This window comes from Lampetra fluviatilis, chromosome 64 (assembly GCF_964198595.1).
Source record: "Lampetra fluviatilis chromosome 64, kcLamFluv1.1, whole genome shotgun sequence".
Lineage (NCBI taxonomy): Eukaryota > Metazoa > Chordata > Hyperoartia > Petromyzontiformes > Petromyzontidae > Lampetra > Lampetra fluviatilis.
In genome coordinates this window covers 5,827,311-5,849,070 of record NC_136338.1, presented here as the reverse complement: position 1 = coordinate 5,849,070, position 21,760 = coordinate 5,827,311, and the positions used below count along the sequence as shown (strand labels likewise).

The 21,760-nt window shown below is 54.3% G+C and overlaps 1 protein-coding gene across 1 annotated transcript; it reads right to left on the bottom strand.

Moving 5' to 3' along the window:
* Positions 1-541: 541 nt before the first annotated feature.
* Positions 542-21,472, bottom strand: LOC144951882 (ATP-binding cassette sub-family C member 3-like; the record flags this gene model as incomplete). Its single annotated transcript, XM_078882230.1, has 7 exons — positions 542-932; positions 3,795-3,989; positions 5,224-5,390; positions 6,545-6,703; positions 8,925-9,071; positions 17,582-17,683; positions 21,404-21,472. Coding segments are annotated over 7 exons (1,146 nt in total), but the record flags the coding sequence as incomplete, so codon positions are not given.
* Positions 21,473-21,760: the final 288 nt, after the last annotated feature.

The following is a 21,760-nucleotide window of genomic DNA, read 5'->3' as shown; positions in this document are numbered from 1 at the left end:
CCGTGCGTGTGTCTCTGTGTGTCCGTGCGTGTCTCTGTGTGTCTCTGTGCGTGTGTCTCTGTGTTTCTGTGCATGTCTCCGTGTGTCTCTGTGTGTCCGTGCGTGTCTCTGTGTGTCTCTGTGTGTCTCTGTCTCCGTTGCGTGTCTCGGTGTGTCCGTGCGTGTGTCTCTGTGTTTCTGTGCATGTCTCCGTGTGTCTCTGTGTGTCTCTGCGTGTCCATGCGTGTGTCTCTGCGTGTCTCTGTGCGCGTGTCTCTGTGTTTCCGTGCATGTCTCCGTGTGTCCTCGTGTGTCTCTGCATGTCTCTGTGTGTCTCTGCGTGTCTGTGCGTGTGTCTCTCTGTGCGTGTCTCTGTGTGTCTCCGTGCGTGTCTCTGTGCGCGTGTCTCTGTGTGTCTCCATGCGCGTGTCCGTGCGTGTCTCTGCATGTCTCTGTGTGTCTCTGCGTGTCTGTGCGTGTGTCTTTCTGTGCGTGTCTCTGTGTGTCTCTGTGCGCGTGTCTCTGTGTGTCTCCGTGCGCGTGTCCGTGTGTGTCTCTGCGTGTCTCTGTGTGTCCGTGCGTGTCCGTGCATGTGTCTCTCTCCGCGTGTCTCTGCGTGCGTCACGGTGCCCGCCCACCGCGCTGCTCACAGGCACGTCGACTCGTGCTCATCGTCGTCGCTGCTGTCCTCCGTGGCGGCGGCGGCGGCCACGGTGGTGCCGCTGCCGCTGGTGCCAGCAGTGGGGCCAGCAGTGGGGCCTGTGGGGCCTGTGGTGCCGGTGCCGGCGTCGTTGCCGTCGCCGGTGCCGGCGTGGCCGGCGTGGCCGATGCCGGCGTGGTCGGCGTGGCCGATGCCGGCGTCGCGCGCCATGCGGTAGAAGACGCCGCGCCGCTCCATGAGGCTGCCGGGGGAATCAAACTCCACGATCCGCCCGGCGTCCAGCACCAAGATGCTGCGGACACAGCGGCGGTGGTGGTGGTGAGTGGTGGTGGTGGTGGTGGTGAGTGGTGGTGGTGGTGGTGAGTGGTGGTGGTGGTGGTGAGTGGTGGTGGTGGTGGTGGTGAGTGGTGGTGGTGGTGGTGAGTGGTGGTGGTGGTGGTGGTGAGTGGTGGTGGTGGTGGTGAGTGGTGGTGGTGGTGGTGGTGAGTGGTGGTGGTGGTGGTGAGTGGTGGTGGTGGTGGTGGTGGTGAGTGGTGGTGGTGGTGGTGGTGAGTGGTGGTGGTGGTGGTGGTGAGCGGTGGTGGTGAGTGAGACTCACCGCGTGTAGTCCATGACGGTGTGCAGGCGGTGAGCGATGGTGAGCGATGGTGGTGAGCGATGGTGGTGAGCGATGGTGGTGAGCGATGGTGGTGAGCGATGGTGGTGAGCGATGGTGGTGAGCGATGATGGTGAGTGATGATGGTGAGTGATGATGGTGAGCGATGATGGTGAGCGATGGTGGTGAGCGATGATGGTGAGCGATGATGGTGAGCGATGATGGTGAGCGATGATGGTGAGCGATGATGGTGAGCGATGATGGTGAGCGATGATGGTGAGCGATGATGGTGAGCGATGATGGTGAGTGATGATGGTGAGTGATGATGGTGAGTGATGATGGTGAGCGATGATGGTGAGCGATGATGGTGAGTGATGATGGTGAGCGATGATGGTGAGCGATGATGGTGAGTGATGGTGGTGAGCGATGATGGTGAGCGATGGTGGTGAGCGATGATGGTGAGCGATGATGGTGAGTGATGATGGTGAGTGATGATGGTGAGTGATGATGGTGAGCGATGATGGTGAGCGATGATGGTGAGCGATGATGGTGAGTGATGATGGTGAGTGATGATGGTGAGCGATGATGGTGAGCGATGATGGTGAGTGATGATGGTGAGTGATGATGGTGAGTGATGATGGTGAGCGATGATGGTGAGCGATGATGGTGAGCGATGATGGTGAGCGATGGTGGTGAGCGATGATGGTGAGTGATGATGGTGAGCGATGGTGGTGAGCGATGGTGGTGAGCGATGATGGTGAGTGATGATGGTGAGTGATGATGGTGAGTGATGATGGTGAGTGATGATGGTGAGCGATGATGGTGAGCGATGGTGGTGAGCGATGATGGTGAGCGATGGTGAGTGATGGTGAGTGATGGTGGTGAGTGATGGTGGTGAGCGATGGTGGTGAGTGATGGTGGTGAGTGATGGTGGTGAGTGATGGTGGTGAGCGATGGTGAGTGATGGTGAGCGATGGTGGTGAGTGATGGTGGTGAGCGATGGTGGTGAGTGATGGTGGTGAGCGATGGTGGTGAGCGATGGTGGTGAGTGATGGTGAGTGATGGTGAGTGATGGTGGTGAGTGATGGTGGTGAGCGATGGTGGTGAGCGATGGTGGTGAGCGATGGTGAGTGATGGTGAGTGATGGTGGTGAGTGATGGTGGTGAGCGATGGTGGTGAGTGATGGTGGTGAGTGATGGTGGTGAGTGATGGTGGTGAGCGATGGTGAGTGATGGTGAGCGATGGTGGTGAGTGATGGTGGTGAGCGATGGTGAGTGATGGTGAGCGATGGTGGTGAGTGATGGTGGTGAGTGATGGTGGTGAGCGATGATGGTGAGCGATGGTGGTGAGCGATGGTGGTGAGCGATGGTGAGTGATGGTGAGTGATGGTGGTGAGTGATGGTGGTGAGCGATGGTGGTGAGTGATGGTGGTGAGTGATGGTGGTGAGTGATGGTGGTGAGCGATGGTGAGTGATGGTGAGCGATGGTGGTGAGTGATGGTGGTGAGCGATGGTGGTGAGTGATGGTGGTGAGCGATGGTGAGTGATGGTGAGTGATGGTGGTGAGTGATGGTGGTGAGCGATGGTGAGTGATGGTGAGTGATGGTGGTGAGTGATGGTGGTGAGCGATGGTGGTGAGTGATGGTGGTGAGTGATGGTGGTGAGCGATGGTGAGTGATGGTGAGCGATGGTGGTGAGTGATGGTGGTGAGCGATGGTGAGTGATGGTGAGTGATGGTGGTGAGTGATGGTGGTGAGCGATGGTGGTGAGCGATGGTGAGCGATGGTGGTGAGCGATGGTGAGTGGTGGTGAGCGATGGTGGTGAGTGATGGTGGTGAGCGATGGTGGTGAGTGGTGGTGAGCGATGGTGAGTGATGGTGAGTGATGGTGGTGAGTGATGGTGGTGAGCGATGGTGAGTGATGGTGAGTGATGGTGGTGAGTGATGGTGAGTGATGGTGAGCGATGGTGGTGAGCGATGATGGTGAGCGATGGTGAGTGATGGTGAGTGATGGTGGTGAGTGATGGTGAGTGATGGTGAGCGATGGTGGTGAGTGATGGTGGTGAGCGATGGTGAGTGATGGTGAGCGATGGTGGTGAGTGATGGTGGTGAGCGATGGTGAGTGATGGTGGTGAGCGATGGTGAGTGATGGTGGTGAGTGATGGTGGTGAGTGATGGTGGTGAGCGATGGTGAGTGATGGTGGTGAGCGATGGTGAGTGATGGTGGTGAGTGATGGTGGTGAGTGATGGTGGTGAGCGATGGTGGTGAGTGATGGTGGTGAGCGATGGTGAGTGATGGTGAGCGATGGTGGTGAGTGATGGTGGTGAGCGATGGTGAGTGATGGTGGTGAGCGATGGTGAGTGATGGTGGTGAGTGATGGTGGTGAGTGATGATGGTGAGCGATGGTGAGTGATGGTGGTGAGCGATGATGGTGAGCGATGGTGGTGAGCGATGGTGGTGAGTGATGGTGGTGAGCGATGGTGGTGAGCGATGGTGAGTGATGGTGGTGAGCGATGGTGGTGAGCGATGGTTGTGAGCGATGGTGGTGAGCGAGGCTCACCGCGTGTAGTCCATGACGGTGTGCAGGCGGTGAGCGATGGTGAGCACGGTCTGCGAGTGGAAGGCTCCCCGCAGGGTGCTCTGGATGAGGCCGTCCGTCTCCAGGTCGACGGCCGCCGTGGCCTCGTCCAGGATGAGGACGCGGCTCCCGCGCAGGAGAGCGCGCGCCAGGCACAGCAGCTGCCGCTGCCCCACGCTGCAGACACGCACAGACACGCCGGCTCACACGTGGGCTGACACACGCTGACACACGCTGACACGCACTGACACACGCTGACACACGCTGACACGCAGACACGCGGGCTGCCACACTGACATGCGCACTGACACGCCCAGACACACGCAGACACGGGCTGACACGCACAGACACGCGCAGACGCGGGAGGGCTGAGACACTGACACGTGCTGACAGACACGCGGCCGCGTGGGAGGGCTGGGATGCGCAGACACAGGCCTCGGCCTGGCACACACAGACACAGCCTGGCACACACAAGACACAGCCTGGCACACACAGACACAGCCTGGCACACACAGACACAGCCTGGTACACACAGACACAGCCTGGCACACACAGACACAGCCTGGCACACACAGACACAGCCTGGCACACACAGACACAGCCTGGCACACACAGACACAGCCTGGCACACACAAACACAGCCTGGCACACACAGACACAACCTGGCACACACAGACACAGCCTGGCACACACAGACACAGCCTGGCACACACAGACACAGCCTGGCACACACAGACACAGCCTGGCACACACAGACACAGCCTGGCACACACAGACACAGCCTGGCACACACAGACACAGCCTGGCACACACAGACACAGCCTGGCACACACAGACACAGCCTGGCACACACAGACACAGCCTGGCACACACAGACACAGCCTGGCACACACAGACACAGCCTGGCACACACAGACACAGCCTGGCACACACAGACACAGCCTGGCACACACAGACACAGCCTGGCACACACAGACACAGCCTGGCACACACAGACACAGCCTGGCACACACAGACACAGCCTGGCACACACAGACACAGCCTGGCACACACAGACACAGCCTGGCACACACAGACACAGCCTGGCACACACAGACACAGCCTGGCACACGCAAACACGTGCGCTGACACACGCAGACACGGGCTGACACACGCAGACACAGGCTGACACGGGAGGGCTGAGACACGCGCTGACAGACACGGCCTGTGCTGGGACACACAGACACGGGCTGACAGACACGCGGCTGCATGGGAGGGCTGGGACGCACAGACACAGGCCTGGGGCTGACTGACACACAGACACAGCCTGGCACACACGAACACAGCCTGGCACGGCAGCCAACGTCCGTCCCCCCAGCCCCACCCTCCTCCTGCACCTAGCCTGGCACGGGGCTCGTGGTCGGGGCGGCACCTGAGGTTGTCGCCCCCCTCGCTGAGCCGGTGCGTGAGGCCCTGCGTCAGGCCGCGGGCGAAGCCGCCCAGGTTCGCCTGTTCCAGCGCCGCCCACAGCGCCTCGTCCCCGTGCTGCCCCAGCGGGTCCAGGTTCGTGCGCAGGGACCCCGAGAAGATCACGGGGTCCTGGGGGAGAGGGGGGGCGGGGGGGGCAGGTAGGGGTGACGTCACCACGATGCTTGTGCCAGGCCATGTGCACCTTGAGGCTACCACGTGAAGTGTTGAACGCCCGCTGGCAGGAGGTCACGGGGCAGACCCAGCAGGTGCCACGGGTCGACTGACTGAGATGACCGAGATGACTGGTTGATGCACCAGGCTCGATCCCACACAGCAGCAGCAGCAACATCGCCACCCCCTTGCTGTGGTACCCAGTAGCATGTGAGCGCGTATGTGAGTGTGTAGGTGAGTGTGTAGGTGAGTGTGTAGGTGAGTGTGTAGGTGAGTGTACAGGTGAGTGTGCAGGTGAGTGTGTAGGTGAGTGTGCAGGTGAGTGTGTAGGTGAGCGTGCAGGTGAGCGTGCAGGTGAGTGTGCAGGTGAATGTACATGTGAGTGTGCAGGTGAGTGTGCATGTGAGTGTGCAGGTGAGTGTGCATGTGAGTGTGCAGGTGAGTGTGCAGGTGAGTGTGCAGGTGAGTGTACATGTGAGTGTGCAGGTGAGTGTGTAGGTGAGCGTGCAGGTGAGCGTGCAGGTGAGTGTGCAGGTGAGTGTGTAGGTGAGTGTATAGGTGAGTGTGCAGGTGAGTGTACAGGTGAGTGTGTAGGTGAGTGTGCAGGTGAGTGTGCAGGTGAGTGTGTAGGTGAGTGTGCAGGTGAGTGTGCAGGTGAGCGTGCAGGTGAGTGTGAAGGTGAGTGTACAGGTGAGGGTGCAAGTGAGTGTGCAGGTGAGTGTGTAGGTGAGTGTACAGGTGAGTGTGCAGGTGAGTGTGTAGGTGAGTGTGCAGGTGAGTGTACATGTGAGAGTGCAGGTGAGTGTGTAGGTGAGTGTGTAGGTGAGTGTGCAGGTGAGTGTGCAGGTGAGTGTGCAGGTGTGAGTGCAGGTGTGAGTGCAGGTGAGTGTGCAGGTGAGTGTGCAGGTGAGGGTGCAGGTGAGAGTGCAGGTGAGGGTGCAGGTGAGTATGCAGGTGAGTGTGCAGGTGAGCACGCAGGTGAGGGTGCAGGTGTGAGTGTAGGTGAGTGTAGGTGAGTGTGTAGGTGAGTGTGTAGGTGAGTGTGCAGGTGAGTGTACAGGTGAGTGTGCAGGTGAGCTGCGTCCACAGGTGAGCTGTGCACCGAGCCTCACCTGCGGGATGATGGTGAGCTTTGAGCGCAGGTCGTGCAGCCCCAGGCGGGCGATGTCCACGCCGTCGATGCGGATGGCTCCGTGCGCCGGCTCCACCAGCCGGAAGAGGCAGCTGGCCAGCGAGGACTTGCCCGCTCCCGTGCGCCCAACGATGCCAATCTGCGGGGGGGGGGGGGTGGGGGCGGGGGGGTAAACCGCTGGTTCGTGGACTGGCAGACGCACGAGAGAGATAGAGAGTCCATGGCCTGGCATACGGAGCTGGGTTACCCAGTGGCTAGCGGGGTGAGCGAGTGGCTAGCGGGTGAGCGAGTGGCTAGCGGAGTGAGCGAGTGGCTAGTGGAGTGAGCGAGTGGCTAGCTGGGTGAGTGAATGGCTAGTGGAGTGAGCGAGTGGCTAGTGGAGTGAGTGAGTGGCTAGCTGGGTGAGCGAGTGGCTAGTTGGGTGAGCGAGTGGCTAGCGGAGTGAGCGAGTGGCTAGTGGAGTGAGCGAGTGGCTAGCGGGGTGAGCGAGTGGCTAGTGGGGTGAGTGAGTGGCTAGTGGAGTGAGCGAGTGGCTAGTGGAGTGAGCGAGTGGCTAGTGGGGTGAGTGAGTGGCTAGCGAGGTGAGCGAGTGGCTAGCGGAGTGAGCGAGTGGCTAGTGGGGTGAGTGAGTGGCTAGTGGAGTGAGTGAGTGGCTAGCGGAGTGAGCGAGTGGCTAGCGGGGTGAGCGAGTGGCAAGCGGAGTGAGTGAGTGGCTAGCGGGGTGAGTGAGTGGCTAGCGGGGTGAGTGAGTGGCTAGTGGGGTGAGTGAGTGGCTAGTGGGGTGAGTGAGTGGCTAGCGGGGTGAGCGAGTGGCTAGTGGGGTGAGTGAGTGGCTAGCGGGGTGAGTGAGTGACTAGCAGGGTGAGCGAGTGGCAAATGGGGTGAGTGAGTGGCTAGCAGGGTGAGTGAGTGGCTAGTGGAGTGAGTGAGTGAGTGAGTGGCTAGTAGAGTGAGTGAGCGGCTAGTGGGGTGAGTGAGTGGCTAGTGGGGTGAGCGAGTGGCTAGCGGGGTGAGTGAGTGGCTAGTGGGGTGAGCGAGTGGCTAGTGGGGTGAGCGAGTGGCTAGTGGGGTGAGTGAGTGGCTAGTGGGGTGAGCGAGTGGCTAGTGGAGTGAGTGAGTGGCTAGTGGGGTGAGTGAGTGGCTAGTGGGGTGAGCGAGTGGCTAGTGGGGTGAGCGAGTGGCTAGTGGGGTGAGTGAGTGGCTAGTGGGGTGAGCGAGTGGCTAGTGGAGTGAGTGAGTGGCTATTGGGGTGAGTGAGTGGCTAGTGGGGTGAGCGAGTGGCTAGTGGGGTGGTGAGTGGCTAGTGGGGTGAGTGAGTGGCTAGTGGAGTGAGTGAGTGGCTAGTGGGGTGAGCGAGTGGCTAGTGGGGTGAGTGAGTGGCTAGTGGGGTGAGCGAGTGGCTAGTGGGGTGAGCGAGTGACTAGCGGGTTGAGTGAGTGGCTAGTGGGGTGAGTGAGTGGCTAGTGGGGTGAGTGAGTGGCTAGTGGAGTGAGTGAGTGGCTAGTGGGATGAGTGAGTGGCTAGTGGAGTGAGTGAGTGGCTAGTGGGGTGAGTGAGTGGCTAGTGGGGTGAGCGAGTGGCTAGTGGGGTGAGCGAGTGACTAGCGGGTTGAGTGAGTGGCTAGTGGGGTGAGTGAGTGGCTAGTGGAGTGAGCGAGTGGCTAGCGGGGTGAGTGAGTGGCTAGTGGAGTGCGTGAGTGGCTAGTGGGGTGAGCGAGTGGCTAGCGGGGTGAGCGAGTGGCTAGTGGAGTGAGTGAGTGGCTAGTGGGGTGAGTGAGTGGCTAGCGGGGTGAGTGAGTGGCTAGCGGAGTGAGCGAGTGGCTAGTGGAGTGAGCGAGTGGCTAGCGGGGTGAGCGAGTGGCTAGCGGGGTGAGTGAGTGGCTAGCGGAGTGAGCGAGTGGCTAGTGGAGTGAGTGAGTGGCTAGCGGGGTGAGTGAGTGGCTAGCGGAGTGAGCGAGTGGCTAGTGGAGTGAGCGAGTGGCTAGTGGGGTGAGTGAGTGGCTAGTGGGGTGAGAGAGTGGCTAGTGGGGTGAGTGAGTGGCTAGTGGGGTGAGTGAGTGGCTAGTGGGGTGAGAGAGTGGCTAGTGGGGTGAGCGAGTGGCTAGTGGGGTGAGAGAGTGGCTAGTTGGGTGAGCGAGTGGCTAGTGGGGTGAGTGAGTGGCTAGTGGAGTGAGTGAGTGGCTAGTGGGGTGAGAGAGTGGCTAGTGGGGTGAGTGAGTGGCTAGTGGGGTGAGTGAGTGGCTAGCGGGGTGAGCGAGTGGCTAGTGGAGTGAGCGAGTGGCTAGTGGAGTGAGTGAGTGGCTAGCGGGGTGAGTGAGTGGCTAGCGGGGTGAGTGGCTAGCGAGGTGAGTGACTGGTCACCTTCTCCCCGGGCAGCACGCTGCAGCTGATGGCCTGCAGCACGAGCCGGAGGCCCGGGCGGTAGCGCACCGCAAAGTCCTCAAACACGACGGCGCCTCGCGACGGCCATCCCTCGGGTGGGCGCGTCTCCTCCACCACCCACGCGGCCTGCCCCACCACAACAACAACCACAACCACAACAACCACAACAATAACCACAACAACCACAACAACAATATCCACAACCACAACAACCACAACAACCACAACAACAATATCCACAACCACAACAACCACAACAACCACAACAACAATATCCACAACCACAACAATAACCACAACAATAACCACAACAACCACAACAATAACCACAACCACAACAATAATCACAACAACAATAACCACAACCACAACAATAACGATAACCACAACAATAACCACAACAATAACCACAACAATAACCACAAAAACCACAACAATAACCACAACAACAATAACCACAACCACAACAACCACAACAATAACCACAACAATAACCACAACAATAATCACAACAACAATAACCACAACAACCACAACAATAACCACAACAATAACCACAACAATAACCACAACCACAATAACCACAACCACAACAATAACCACAACAATAACCACAACCACAACAATAACCACAACCACAACAATAACGATAACCACAACAATAACCACAACAACCACAACAATAACGATAACCACAACAATAACCACAACAACCACAACAATAACCACAACAACAATAACCACAACCACAACAACCACAACAATAACCACAACAATAACCACAACAACCACAACAATAATCACAACAACAATAACCACAACAACCACAACAATAACCACAACCACAACAATAATCACAACAACAATAACCACAACCACAACAATAACGATAACCACAACAACAACCACAACCACAACAATAACCACAACCACAACAATAACCACAACCACAACAATAACCACAACCACAACAATAACCACAACCACAACAATAACCGCAACCACAACAATAACCACAACCACAACAATAACCACAACAATAACCACAACCACAACAATAACCACAACCACAACAATAACCACAACCACAACAATAACCGCCAATCGCCACTAAGTGGCGGTGACATCACCGCGTCGGTTGTGCCAGGCCTGTCAACCCCTTGTCAGTTGTTCACTCACCACTACACTCACCACTAGTACACTCACCACTAGTACACTCACCACTACACTCACCACTAGTACACTCACCACTACTACACTCACCACTAGTACACTCACCACTACTACACTCACCACTAGTACACTCACCACTACTACACTCACCACTAGTACACTCACCACCACTACACTCACCACTAGTACACTCACCACTAGTACACTCACCACTACACTCACCACTAGTACACTCACCACTAGTACACTCACCACTAGTACACTCACCACTACTACACTCACCACTAGTACACTCACCACCACTACACTCACCACTACTACACTCACCACTAGTACACTCACCACTACACTCACCACTAGTACACTCACCACTAGTACACTCACCACTAGTACACTCACCACTACTACACTCACCACTAGTACACTCACCACTACTACACTCACCACTAGTACACTCACCACCACTACACTCACCACTAGTACACTCACCACTAGTACACTCACCATTACACTCACCACCACTACACTCACCACTAGTACACTCACCACTAGTACACTCACCACCAGTACACTCACCACCAGTACACTCACCACTAGTACACTCACCACCAGTACACTCACCACTAGTACACTCACCACTAGTACACTCACCACCAGTACACTCACCACTAGTACACTCACCACCAGTACACTCACCACTAGTACACTCACCACTAGTACACTCACCACTAGTACACTCACCACTAGTACACTCACCACTAGTACACTCACCACCAGTACACTCACCACTAGTACACTCACCACCAGTACACTCACCACTAGTACACTCACCACCAGTACACTCACCACTAGTACACTCACCACTAGTACACTCACCACCAGTACACTCACCACTAGTACACTCACCACCAGTACACTCACCACTAGTACACTCACCACCAGTACACTCACCACTAGTACACTCACCACCAGTACACTCACCACTAGTACACTCACCACCAGTACACTCACCACTAGTACACTCACCACCAGTACACTCACCACTAGTACACTCACCACCAGTACACTCACCACCACTACACTCACCACTAGTACACTCACCACTAGTACACTCACCATTACACTCACCACTAGTACACTCACCACTACACTCACCACTAGTACACTCACCACTAGTACACTCACCACCAGTACACTCACCACTAGTACACTCACCACCAGTACACTCACCACTAGTACACTCACCACTAGTACACTCACCACTAGTACACTCACCACTAGTACACTCACCACCAGTACACTCACCACTAGTACACTCACCACTAGTACACTCACCACTAGTACACTCACCACCAGTACACTCACCACTAGTATACTCACCACTAGTACACTCACCACTAGTACACTCACCATTACACTCACCACTACACTCACCACTACACTCACCACTAGTACACTCACCACCAGTACACTCACCACTAGTACACTCACCATTACACTCACCACTAGTACACTCACCACTAGTACACTCACCACCAGTACACTCACCACTAGTACACTCACCACTACACTCACCACTACTACACTCACCACCACACTCACCACTACACTCACCACTAGTACACTCACCACCAGTACACTCACCACTAGTACACTCACCATTACACTCACCATTACACTCACCACTAGTACACTCACCACTAGTACACTCACCACTAGTACACTCACCACTAGTACACTCACCACTACACTCACCACTACTACACTCACCACCACACTCACCACCAGTACACTCACCACCAGTACACTCACCACCAGTACACTCACCACCACACTCACCACCACACTCACCACTACTACACTCACCACCAGTACACTCACCACTACACTCACCACTAGTACACTCACCACCAGTACACTCACCACCACACTCACCACCACACTCACCACTACTACACTCACCACCACACTCACCACTAGTACACTCACCACTAGTACACTCACCACTAGTACACTCACCACCAGTACACTCACCACTACTACACTCACCACTAGTACACTCACCACTAGTACACTCACCACCATTACACTCACCACTACACTCACCACTAGTACACTCACCACTAGTACACTCACCACCAGTACACTCACCACTAGTACACTCACCACTAGTACACTCACCACTAGTACACTCACCACTAGTACACTCACCACTAGTACACTCACCACCAGTACACTCACCACTAGTACACTCACCACCAGTACACTCACCACTAGTACACTCACCACTAGTACACTCACCACCAGTACACTCACCACTAGTACACTCACCACCAGTACACTCACCACTACACTCACCACTAGTACACTCACCACTAGTACACTCACCACTAGTACACTCACCACCAGTACACTCACCACTACTACACTCACCACTAGTACACTCACCACTAGTACACTCACCACCATTACACTCACCACTACACTCACCACTAGTACACTCACCACTAGTACACTCACCACCAGTACACTCACCACTAGTACACTCACCATTACACTCACCATTACACTCACCACTAGTACACTCACCACCAGTACACTCACCACTAGTACACTCACCACTAGTACACTCACCACCAGTACACTCACCACTAGTACACTCACCACTAGTACACTCACCACTAGTACACTCACCACTACACTCACCACTACTACACTCACCACCACACTCACCACTACACTCACCACCAGTACACTCACCACCAGTACACTCACCACCACACTCACCACCACACTCACCACTACTACACTCACCACCAGTACACTCACCACCAGTACACTCACCACCACACTCACCACTACTACACTCACCACCACACTCACCACTAGTACACTCACCACTAGTACACTCACCACTAGTACACTCACCACTAGTACACTCACCACTACACTCACCACTACACTCACCACTAGTACACTCACCACTACACTCACCACTAGTACACTCACCACTACACTTACCATTACACTCACCACTAGTACACTCACCACTACACTCACCACTAGTACACTCACCACTAGTACACTCACCACTACACTCACCACTAGTACACTCACCACTACACTCACCACTAGTACACTCACTACCACACTCACCACTAGTACACTTACCATTACACTCACCACTAGTACACTCACCACTACACTCACCACTAGTACACTCACCACTACACTCACCACTAGTACACTCACTACCACACTCACCACTAGTACACTTACCATTACACTCACCACTAGTACACTCACCACCACACTCACCACTAGTACACTTACCATTACACTCACCACTAGTACACTCACCACTACACTCACCACTAGTACACTCACCACTACACTCACCACTAGTACACTCACCACTACACTCACCACTAGTACACTCACCACCACACTCACCACTAGTACACTTACCATTACACTCACCACTAGTACACTCACCACTACACTCACCACTAGTACACTCACCACTACACTCACCACTAGTACACTCACCACTACACTTACCACTAGTACACTCACCACTAGTACACTCACCACTACACTTACCATTACACTCAACACTAGTACTCACCACTACACTCACCACTACACTCACCACTAGTACACTCACCACTAGTACACTCACCACTACACTCACCACTACACTCACCACTAGTACACTCACCACTACACTCACCACTAGTACACTCACCACTAGTACACTCACCACTACTACACTCACCACTACACTCACCACTAGTACACTCACCACTAGTACACTCACCACTACACTCACCACTAGTACACTCACCACTACACTCACCACTACACTCACCACTAGTACACTCACCACTACACTCACCACTACTACACTCACCACGAGTACACTCACCACTACACTCACCACTACTACACTCACCACTACACTCACCACTACTACACTCACCACTACTACACTCACCACTACTACACTCACCACTAGTACACTCACCATTACACTCACCACTAGTACACTCACCACTACACTCACCACCACTACACTCACCACTAGTACACTCACCACGACACTCACCACTAGCACACTCACCACTACACTCACCACTACTACACTCACCACTACTACACTCACCACTACTACACTCACCACTACTACACTCACCACTACTACACTCACCACTACTACACTCACCACTAGTACACTCACCATTACACTCACCACTAGTACACTCACCACTACACTCACCACCACTACACTCACCACTAGTACACTCACCACGACACTCACCACTAGCACACTCACCACTACACTCACCACTACTACACTCACCACTACTACACTCACCACTACACTCACCACTAGTACACTCACCATTACACTCACAACTAGTACACTCACCACTACACTCACCACTACTACACTCACCACTACTACACTCACCACTACACTCACCACTAGTACACTCACCACTAGTACACTCACCACTAGTACACTCACCACTGCACTCACCACTAGTACACTCACCACTAGTACACTCACCACTAGTACACTCACCACTGCACTCACCACTAGTACACTCACCACTAGTACACTCACCACTGCACTCACCACTAGTACACTCACCACTACTACACTCACCACTAGTACACTCACCACTACACTCACCACTAGTACACTCACCACTACACTCACCACTACACTCACAACTAGTACACTCACCACTAGTACACTCACTACTGCACTCACCACTACTACACTCACCACTACACTCACTCACCACTACACTCACCACTATTAAACACAACCCTAATACACTCACCACTAGTACACTCACCACTACACTCACCACTAGTACACTCACCACTAGTACACTCACCACTAGTACACTCACCACTACACTCACCACTAGTACACTCACCACCACACTCACCACCACACTCACCACTAGTACACTCACCACTAGTACACTCACCACTACTACACTCACCACTACTACACTCACCACTTGTACACTCACCACTAATACACTCACCACTTGTACACTCACCACTAGTACACTCACCACTAGTACACTCAACACTCCACTCAACACTACACTCACCACTACACTCACCACTACACACCTATCAACCCCTTATCATTGCCTACCTGACTACAGACCAATGCAGACCCTATTGCTCACCCCGTGCCCCTTACAAATCTCAACGTTCACCCTGCACAGTCCCACCACCACGAGGGACAACACACAAATACATCATCTACATCAATGTCCCCACATTGAAACGGCTGTACGCCGTATGGACCTGAAAACTCAATGTCCCTGCACAAGAATATTGGCTTAAACCGTACGGGTCAACAGCGATGCTGGTGCCAGGCTATGTGCACTTTAAGGCCACGTGAGATGTCTAAAGCCCTCTGGCAGGAGGTCACGGGATGGGTGCCATGGGTCGACTGGCCGAGATGACTGCAAACTTGGCCACACCACAAAGACAAAGATCCCCCCTATAGCCTGTGAAAGACCGTAGGGGCAAGTGCTGCTAGCGAGCACGTACGAAGGCCGGCATGGCACACGAGGGTGCGGGTGGCCAGCACCACGCCCGGCCGCCTTTGTCTCCCCAGTTACAATGTTCACGACACATCACGCCAGGTACTCGCTCGCTCGCAGCACCTATGGAGGCCGAACACGCAGACACACACACATGGTGATGGTGTCGACAATTACGTTGAGCGTGGTGATGATGATGTTGAGAATGGTGATAGTGGTGATGACGGTGATGATGTTGAGGATGGTGATGATGGTGATAGTGATGGTGATGATGTTGATAATGGTGATAGTGATGATGATGGTGATGATGTTGAGGATGGTGATGATGTTGAGAATGGTGATAGTGGTGATGACGGTGATGATGTAGAGGATGGTGATGATGGTGATAGTGATGATGATGGTGGTGATGATGATGTTGGAAATTGTGATAGTGATGATGACGGTGATGAGGTTGAGGATGGTGATGATGTTGGGAATGGTGATAGTGATGATGATGGTGATGATGTTGAGGATGGTGATGATGTTGGGAATGGTGATAGTGATGATGATGGTGATGATGTTGAAGATGGTGATAGTGATGATGATGGTAATGATGTTGAGGATGGTGATAGTGATGATGACGGTGATGATGTTGAGGATGGTGATAGTGATGATGACGGTGATGATGTTGATGATGGTGATGATGGTGATAGTGATGATGATGGCGATGATGTTGATGATGGTGATGATGTTGATAATGGTGATAGTGATGATGACGGTGATGATGTTGATGATGGTGATGATGTTGATAATGGTGATAGTGATGATGACGGTGATGATGATGTTGAGGATGGTGATGATGTTTGAAATTGTGATAGTGATGATGACGGTGATGATGTTGAGGATGGTGATGATGTTGGGAATGGTGATAGTGGTGATGATGATGATGGTCATAATGGTGATGATGATGATGGTGATAATGGTGATGGTGATGATGATGGTGGTGGTGACGATGGCAGTGACAATGGTGATGATGATGGTAACGATGGTGATGATGATGGTGACAGTGGTGACGATGATAATGATGACAATGCCGATCAAGATGTTGATGAGAAGTAACAAAGATGGTCACAATGACGATTTTGACGATGGCGATAGTGGTGATGATGGTGATGATGATGTTGGTGGTGACGATTGTGATGACGGTGATAAGGACGATGATGATGTTGGTGACAGCGGTGACGATGATGATGTTGGTGGTGACGATGGTGGTGATGATGACGATGGCAGTGACAATGGTGATTATGGTGTTGACAGTGGTGACGATGATGATGGTGACGATGGTGATGATGATGATGGTGACGATGATGATGTTGGTGACAGCGGTGACGATGGTGATGTTGGTGGTGACGATGGTGATGTTGGTGGTGACGATGGTGGTGATGATGACGATGGTGGTGATGATGACGATGGTGGTGATGATGATGGTGATAGTGACGATGATGTTGGTGACAGCGGTGACGATGTTGGTGGTGACGATGGTGGTGATGATGACGATGGTGGTGATGATGACGATGGTGGTGATGATGACGATGGTGGTGATGATGACGATGGTGGTGATGATGACGATGGTGGTACTGATGACGATGGCAGTGACAATGGTGATTATGGTGTTGACAGTGGTGATGATGATGGTGACAGTGGTGACGATGATGATGGTGACGATGGTGATGATGATGATGATGGTGACGATGATAATGATGACAATGCCAATCAAGATGTTGATGAGAAGTAACAATGATGGTCACAATGACGATTTTGACAATGGCAATTTTGACGATGGCGATAATGATGATGTTGGTGACCGCGACGACGACAACGATGTTGCTAGCGTCGACGTGACACCTCGTTCTCCTCCTCGCTGTACTCGCGGACTCGCTCCACCGCCACGATGTTCGTCTCCAGCTCGCACGTCTGCTGCACCAGCCAGTTCAGCGTCTGCGTCACCTGACCCGCAAAAAGACAAAGGTGCCTTCAAACACCCGTATAGCCTGCTGGGGGCAAGTGCTGTTAGTTCCTAGCGGCACTAGCTATGCAGGCCGGCACTGCGATGTTCATACACCACAGCAGGTACTCGGTTTGAGGCTGAGTCGACCTAGAGGGAACCCCAATGACCGGCTCTGGCGAGGCCCGCTAGAGGGAGTCGAACTCGGGTCGCCGGGTTCGTGGTGCGGAGTGCCGTGTGGAAGCCGCCTGGCCCGTAACTCCGCACGAGGCTTCGGGTCTTCTCGGCCACGGTCGTGCCCAACTCTTCTCTCCGCTTGAGAAACGCGGATCGCTTTGTCGGTGGAACATCTGCAATAGTTAAAACCGTTCAGGCTGGCCTGCCTACCATCCACCCTGGGTTTAACCAGACTGGGTTACATTGTGAGGAGCTCACAAATATTTTCAATATCGGGACACAGTCTCCATCCGTGATTTCCTCCGGCAGGCAAGGCTGCATTGGCTGGGTCACGTAGACCGCATGCCCAGACAGCTTTTGTTTGGCCAGATCGAGGGGGCTAAACGGGCGCGGCACGGGCTAGAGAAGAGATGGAGTGACGTGGTACAGGAGAACGTGGAGCTGAATGGACTTGCCGATGACTGGTACCAGCGGTGTCAAGATCGGCCTCAGTGGAGGAGGCTCGTGAAGGACGCTACTGGGCAGTTGGAGGCAGTCGCCCTCCAACAGCAACGGAGGGCAGAGGAGCGACGCTCACAACAACGGGCGAGTTGGTACAGTAGGGGGCACAGGAGGTGCATCAGCCAGTCATCTCGGTCATCTCGGTCAGTCGACCCGTGGCACCTGCTGGGTCTGTCCTGTGACCTCCTGCCAGCGGGCGTTCGACACTTCACGTGGCCTCAAGGTGCACTTGGCCTGGCACAAGCGTCGTGATGATGTCACCACCACTTAGTGGCGAATGGCGGTTGTTGTTGTTGTTGTTGTAGGTGTGTGTGTAGTGTGTGTGTGTAGGTGTGTGTGTGTGTGTCCGGCAAAACAACCTCCTACCTCCTCGTGGTGCCGGACGGGCAACACTGTCGTGGACAGTGCTGTAGGGGGAGGGCCATGGGCCTCTCCCCTCATGGCGTCTGTGACCACCACAGTGGCTAAATGGGGGCTCTGGACGGGTGCGAGGGGCTGGTAACCCCTCCACCTTCAATTAACTACCACTAAACTACGATATAAACAAAAAGCTGTAACAAATAAGCTTGTGCCGGAGGCCCCGGGGGGTCAGGCTTTTATGACGTCTCCTGGCCAAACCCCATATGGCGGAGCCAGCAGATTGAATCTTCACCCTCGGGGCTCCTCCAGAAACAACGAAAAACCATTGCGGATGGCCACGTGGAATGTTCGAACGCTCACTGCGGAGGAGAGGCTGCCACTCCTCTGTCGGGAGCTGGACCGGTACCGCCTCGATCTCTGTGGCATTCAGGAGCTCCGGTGGACCGGTTCTGGCTCATGCCACCATGAGGGGTGGACAGTCCTCCACTCGGGGCAGGAGACTGCCAAACAACAGGGTGTGGCTCTTCTTCTGAACAAAAGAATGAAGGGGGCGTGGGAGCATGGCGGTGAGGTGTGGGAAGCTGTAAGCCCCAGGCTACTTTGGGCGCGCCTTCCCATCAACCGGAGGCGAGGAGTGGTGGTCGTGGTTACTTATGCCCCCACCGAAGACGAACATCCGTGGAGGGATGCAGGCAAGGCCGATGAGTCAGATGCCTTCTATGACCTCCTGTCACAGGTGCTGGCTAAAGTGGGCACTCGGGACAGAGTCATCTTGTTGGGTGACTTTAATGCCCGAGTTGGTCATGATGCTGGTACCTGGTCTGGAGTGATTGGAAGGCATGGGCCAGATCAGCTCAATAACAACGGTAGGAGGCTGCTAGATTTTTGTGCAGCCCATGGGCTTGTATTTACCAACACGCTCTTCCGGCATCGGCGCATCCACACAACATCATGGATGCATGCCGGGTCCAAGCAAGAACATCTGCTGGACTACATAGTGACGGACCAGCGGATGCAAGCCCATGTCCTTGACACCAGGACCTACCGTGGAGCTGATCTGCCCTCTGACCATCGACTAGTCATCTGTAAGATGCGCCTGCCATTTTTCCACTCCGGTGGTGGGTGTACACCCAGGACCCCATTCCAACCAAAATTGGCCTGGTCTCAGTTAGCTGATGAAAGTTGCAAGCGAGAATTTCATCGTCGCTTGCAGCTGGGGTTGGCATCGTCCCCCACTCCACCTGATGTCGAAGGTAAATGGGCGAGGTTTAAGACTGTGACTCATGCAGCTGCAATGGCTGCTTTGGGTACGCGGTCCAGACCTCCCCAGAAACCCTGGCTGATGGAGGAAGTGTTCAGGTTAATTGAGAAAAAGTGACAGGCCCACTCTCATCGGCTACAGAATCCCACCGTCGGAGAATGAGGAGGTTTACCGCAGCCTTCGCTCGGAGGTTCGGAGAGCCGTAAGGCGCTGCAAGGATGGGTGGTGGTCGCGGGTTGCTGAGGAGATGGAGTCTGCCTCAGTGGCCCGCGATCACAAATCACTATTTAACTCCATCAAAAAAGTAACCTGCAGCGCCACACCTATTACCATCATTAGGGGAAAAAACGGTGATCCAATCTCCGACTCCCAGGAACAAGTTTGCAGATTTGCTGAGCATTTCTGTGAGGTCCTGGGGGAGGGAAAATCTCTCAGCCAGAAAAACATCATGGCACAAAGTGGGGATAACCCTGCTGAGGCTGCCGTGCCTCAAATATTGGAAGAGGTCACCCCCTGTGAGTGGCTGGCTGAGGTGCCATCTGTTGAGGAAGTACTTAAGGCGATCTGGAGTCTGAGACCAGGAAAGGCACCGGGCAGAGATGATCTCCCAAGCGAAATGCTGAGGGAGGGTGGCGTTTATGCACAGACTGCCCTATATGACATCATAACAACAGTCTGGACCGCTGGACGGGTACCGCAGGATTGGAAGGATGCCCTGGTGGTCCCCCTCTTTAAGAAGGGGGACCGCACAGACTGTAACAACTACAGGGGCGTCTCATTCCTCAGTGTGCCGGGAAAGGTCCTGGCAAGGATTATTCAACATCGCCTTGCTAGGCACGCTGAGGAGAGGCTTGCGGAACCCCAATGCGGTTTCAGGAAAGGGCGGTCCTGCACAGATGCCATATATTCTGTCCATCTGCTACAGCAGAGGTGTAGGGAATTCCAACAAGACCTACATCTCTGCTTTATTGACATGGTCAAGGCCTATGATACCATCAATAGGCCTGGGCTCTGGGTTGTTCTTCGTGTGTGTGTGTAGGTGTGTGAGTGTGTGTGTAGGTGTGTGTGTGTGTGTGTAGGTGTGTGTGTGTGTAGGTGTGTGTGTGTGTGTGTATATACTGTGAGCGAGTAGGAGATGGACAGTCCCACGATGGCCCCGCCGACGGCTCCGCGCGCCAGCACCGTGTGTGTGTAGGTTTATGTAGGTGTGTGTGTGTGTATGTAGGTGTGTGTGTATGTACGGTAAGTGAGTAGGAGATGGAGAGTCCCAGGATGGCTCCGCCCACGGCTCCGCGCGCCAGCACCGTGTGTGTGTAGGTGTCTGTGTGTACACGTGTAGGTGTGTGTGTGTAGGTGTGTGTGTGTAGGTGTGTAGGTGTGTGTACACGTGTGTGTGTATGTCTGTGTGTGTGTGTGTATGTACGGTAAGCGAGTAGGAGATGGAGAGTCCCACGATGGCCCCGCCCACGGCTCCGCGCGCCAGCACCGTGTGTATGTAGGTGTGTGTGTATGTGTGTAGGTGTGTGTGTAGGTGTGTGTGTGTGTGTATGCGTATGTGTAGGTGTGTGTAGGTGTGTGTAGGTGTGTGTGTGTGTGTATGTAGGTGTGTATGTACGGTGAGTGAGTAGGAGATGGAGAGCCCCACGATGGCCCCGCCGACGGCTCCGCGCGCCAGCACCGTGTGTGTGTGTGTAGGTGTGTGTGTGTAGGTGTGTGTGTGTGTGTAGGTGTGTAGGTGTAGGTGTGTGTGTACACGTGTAGGTGTGTGTATGTACGGTAA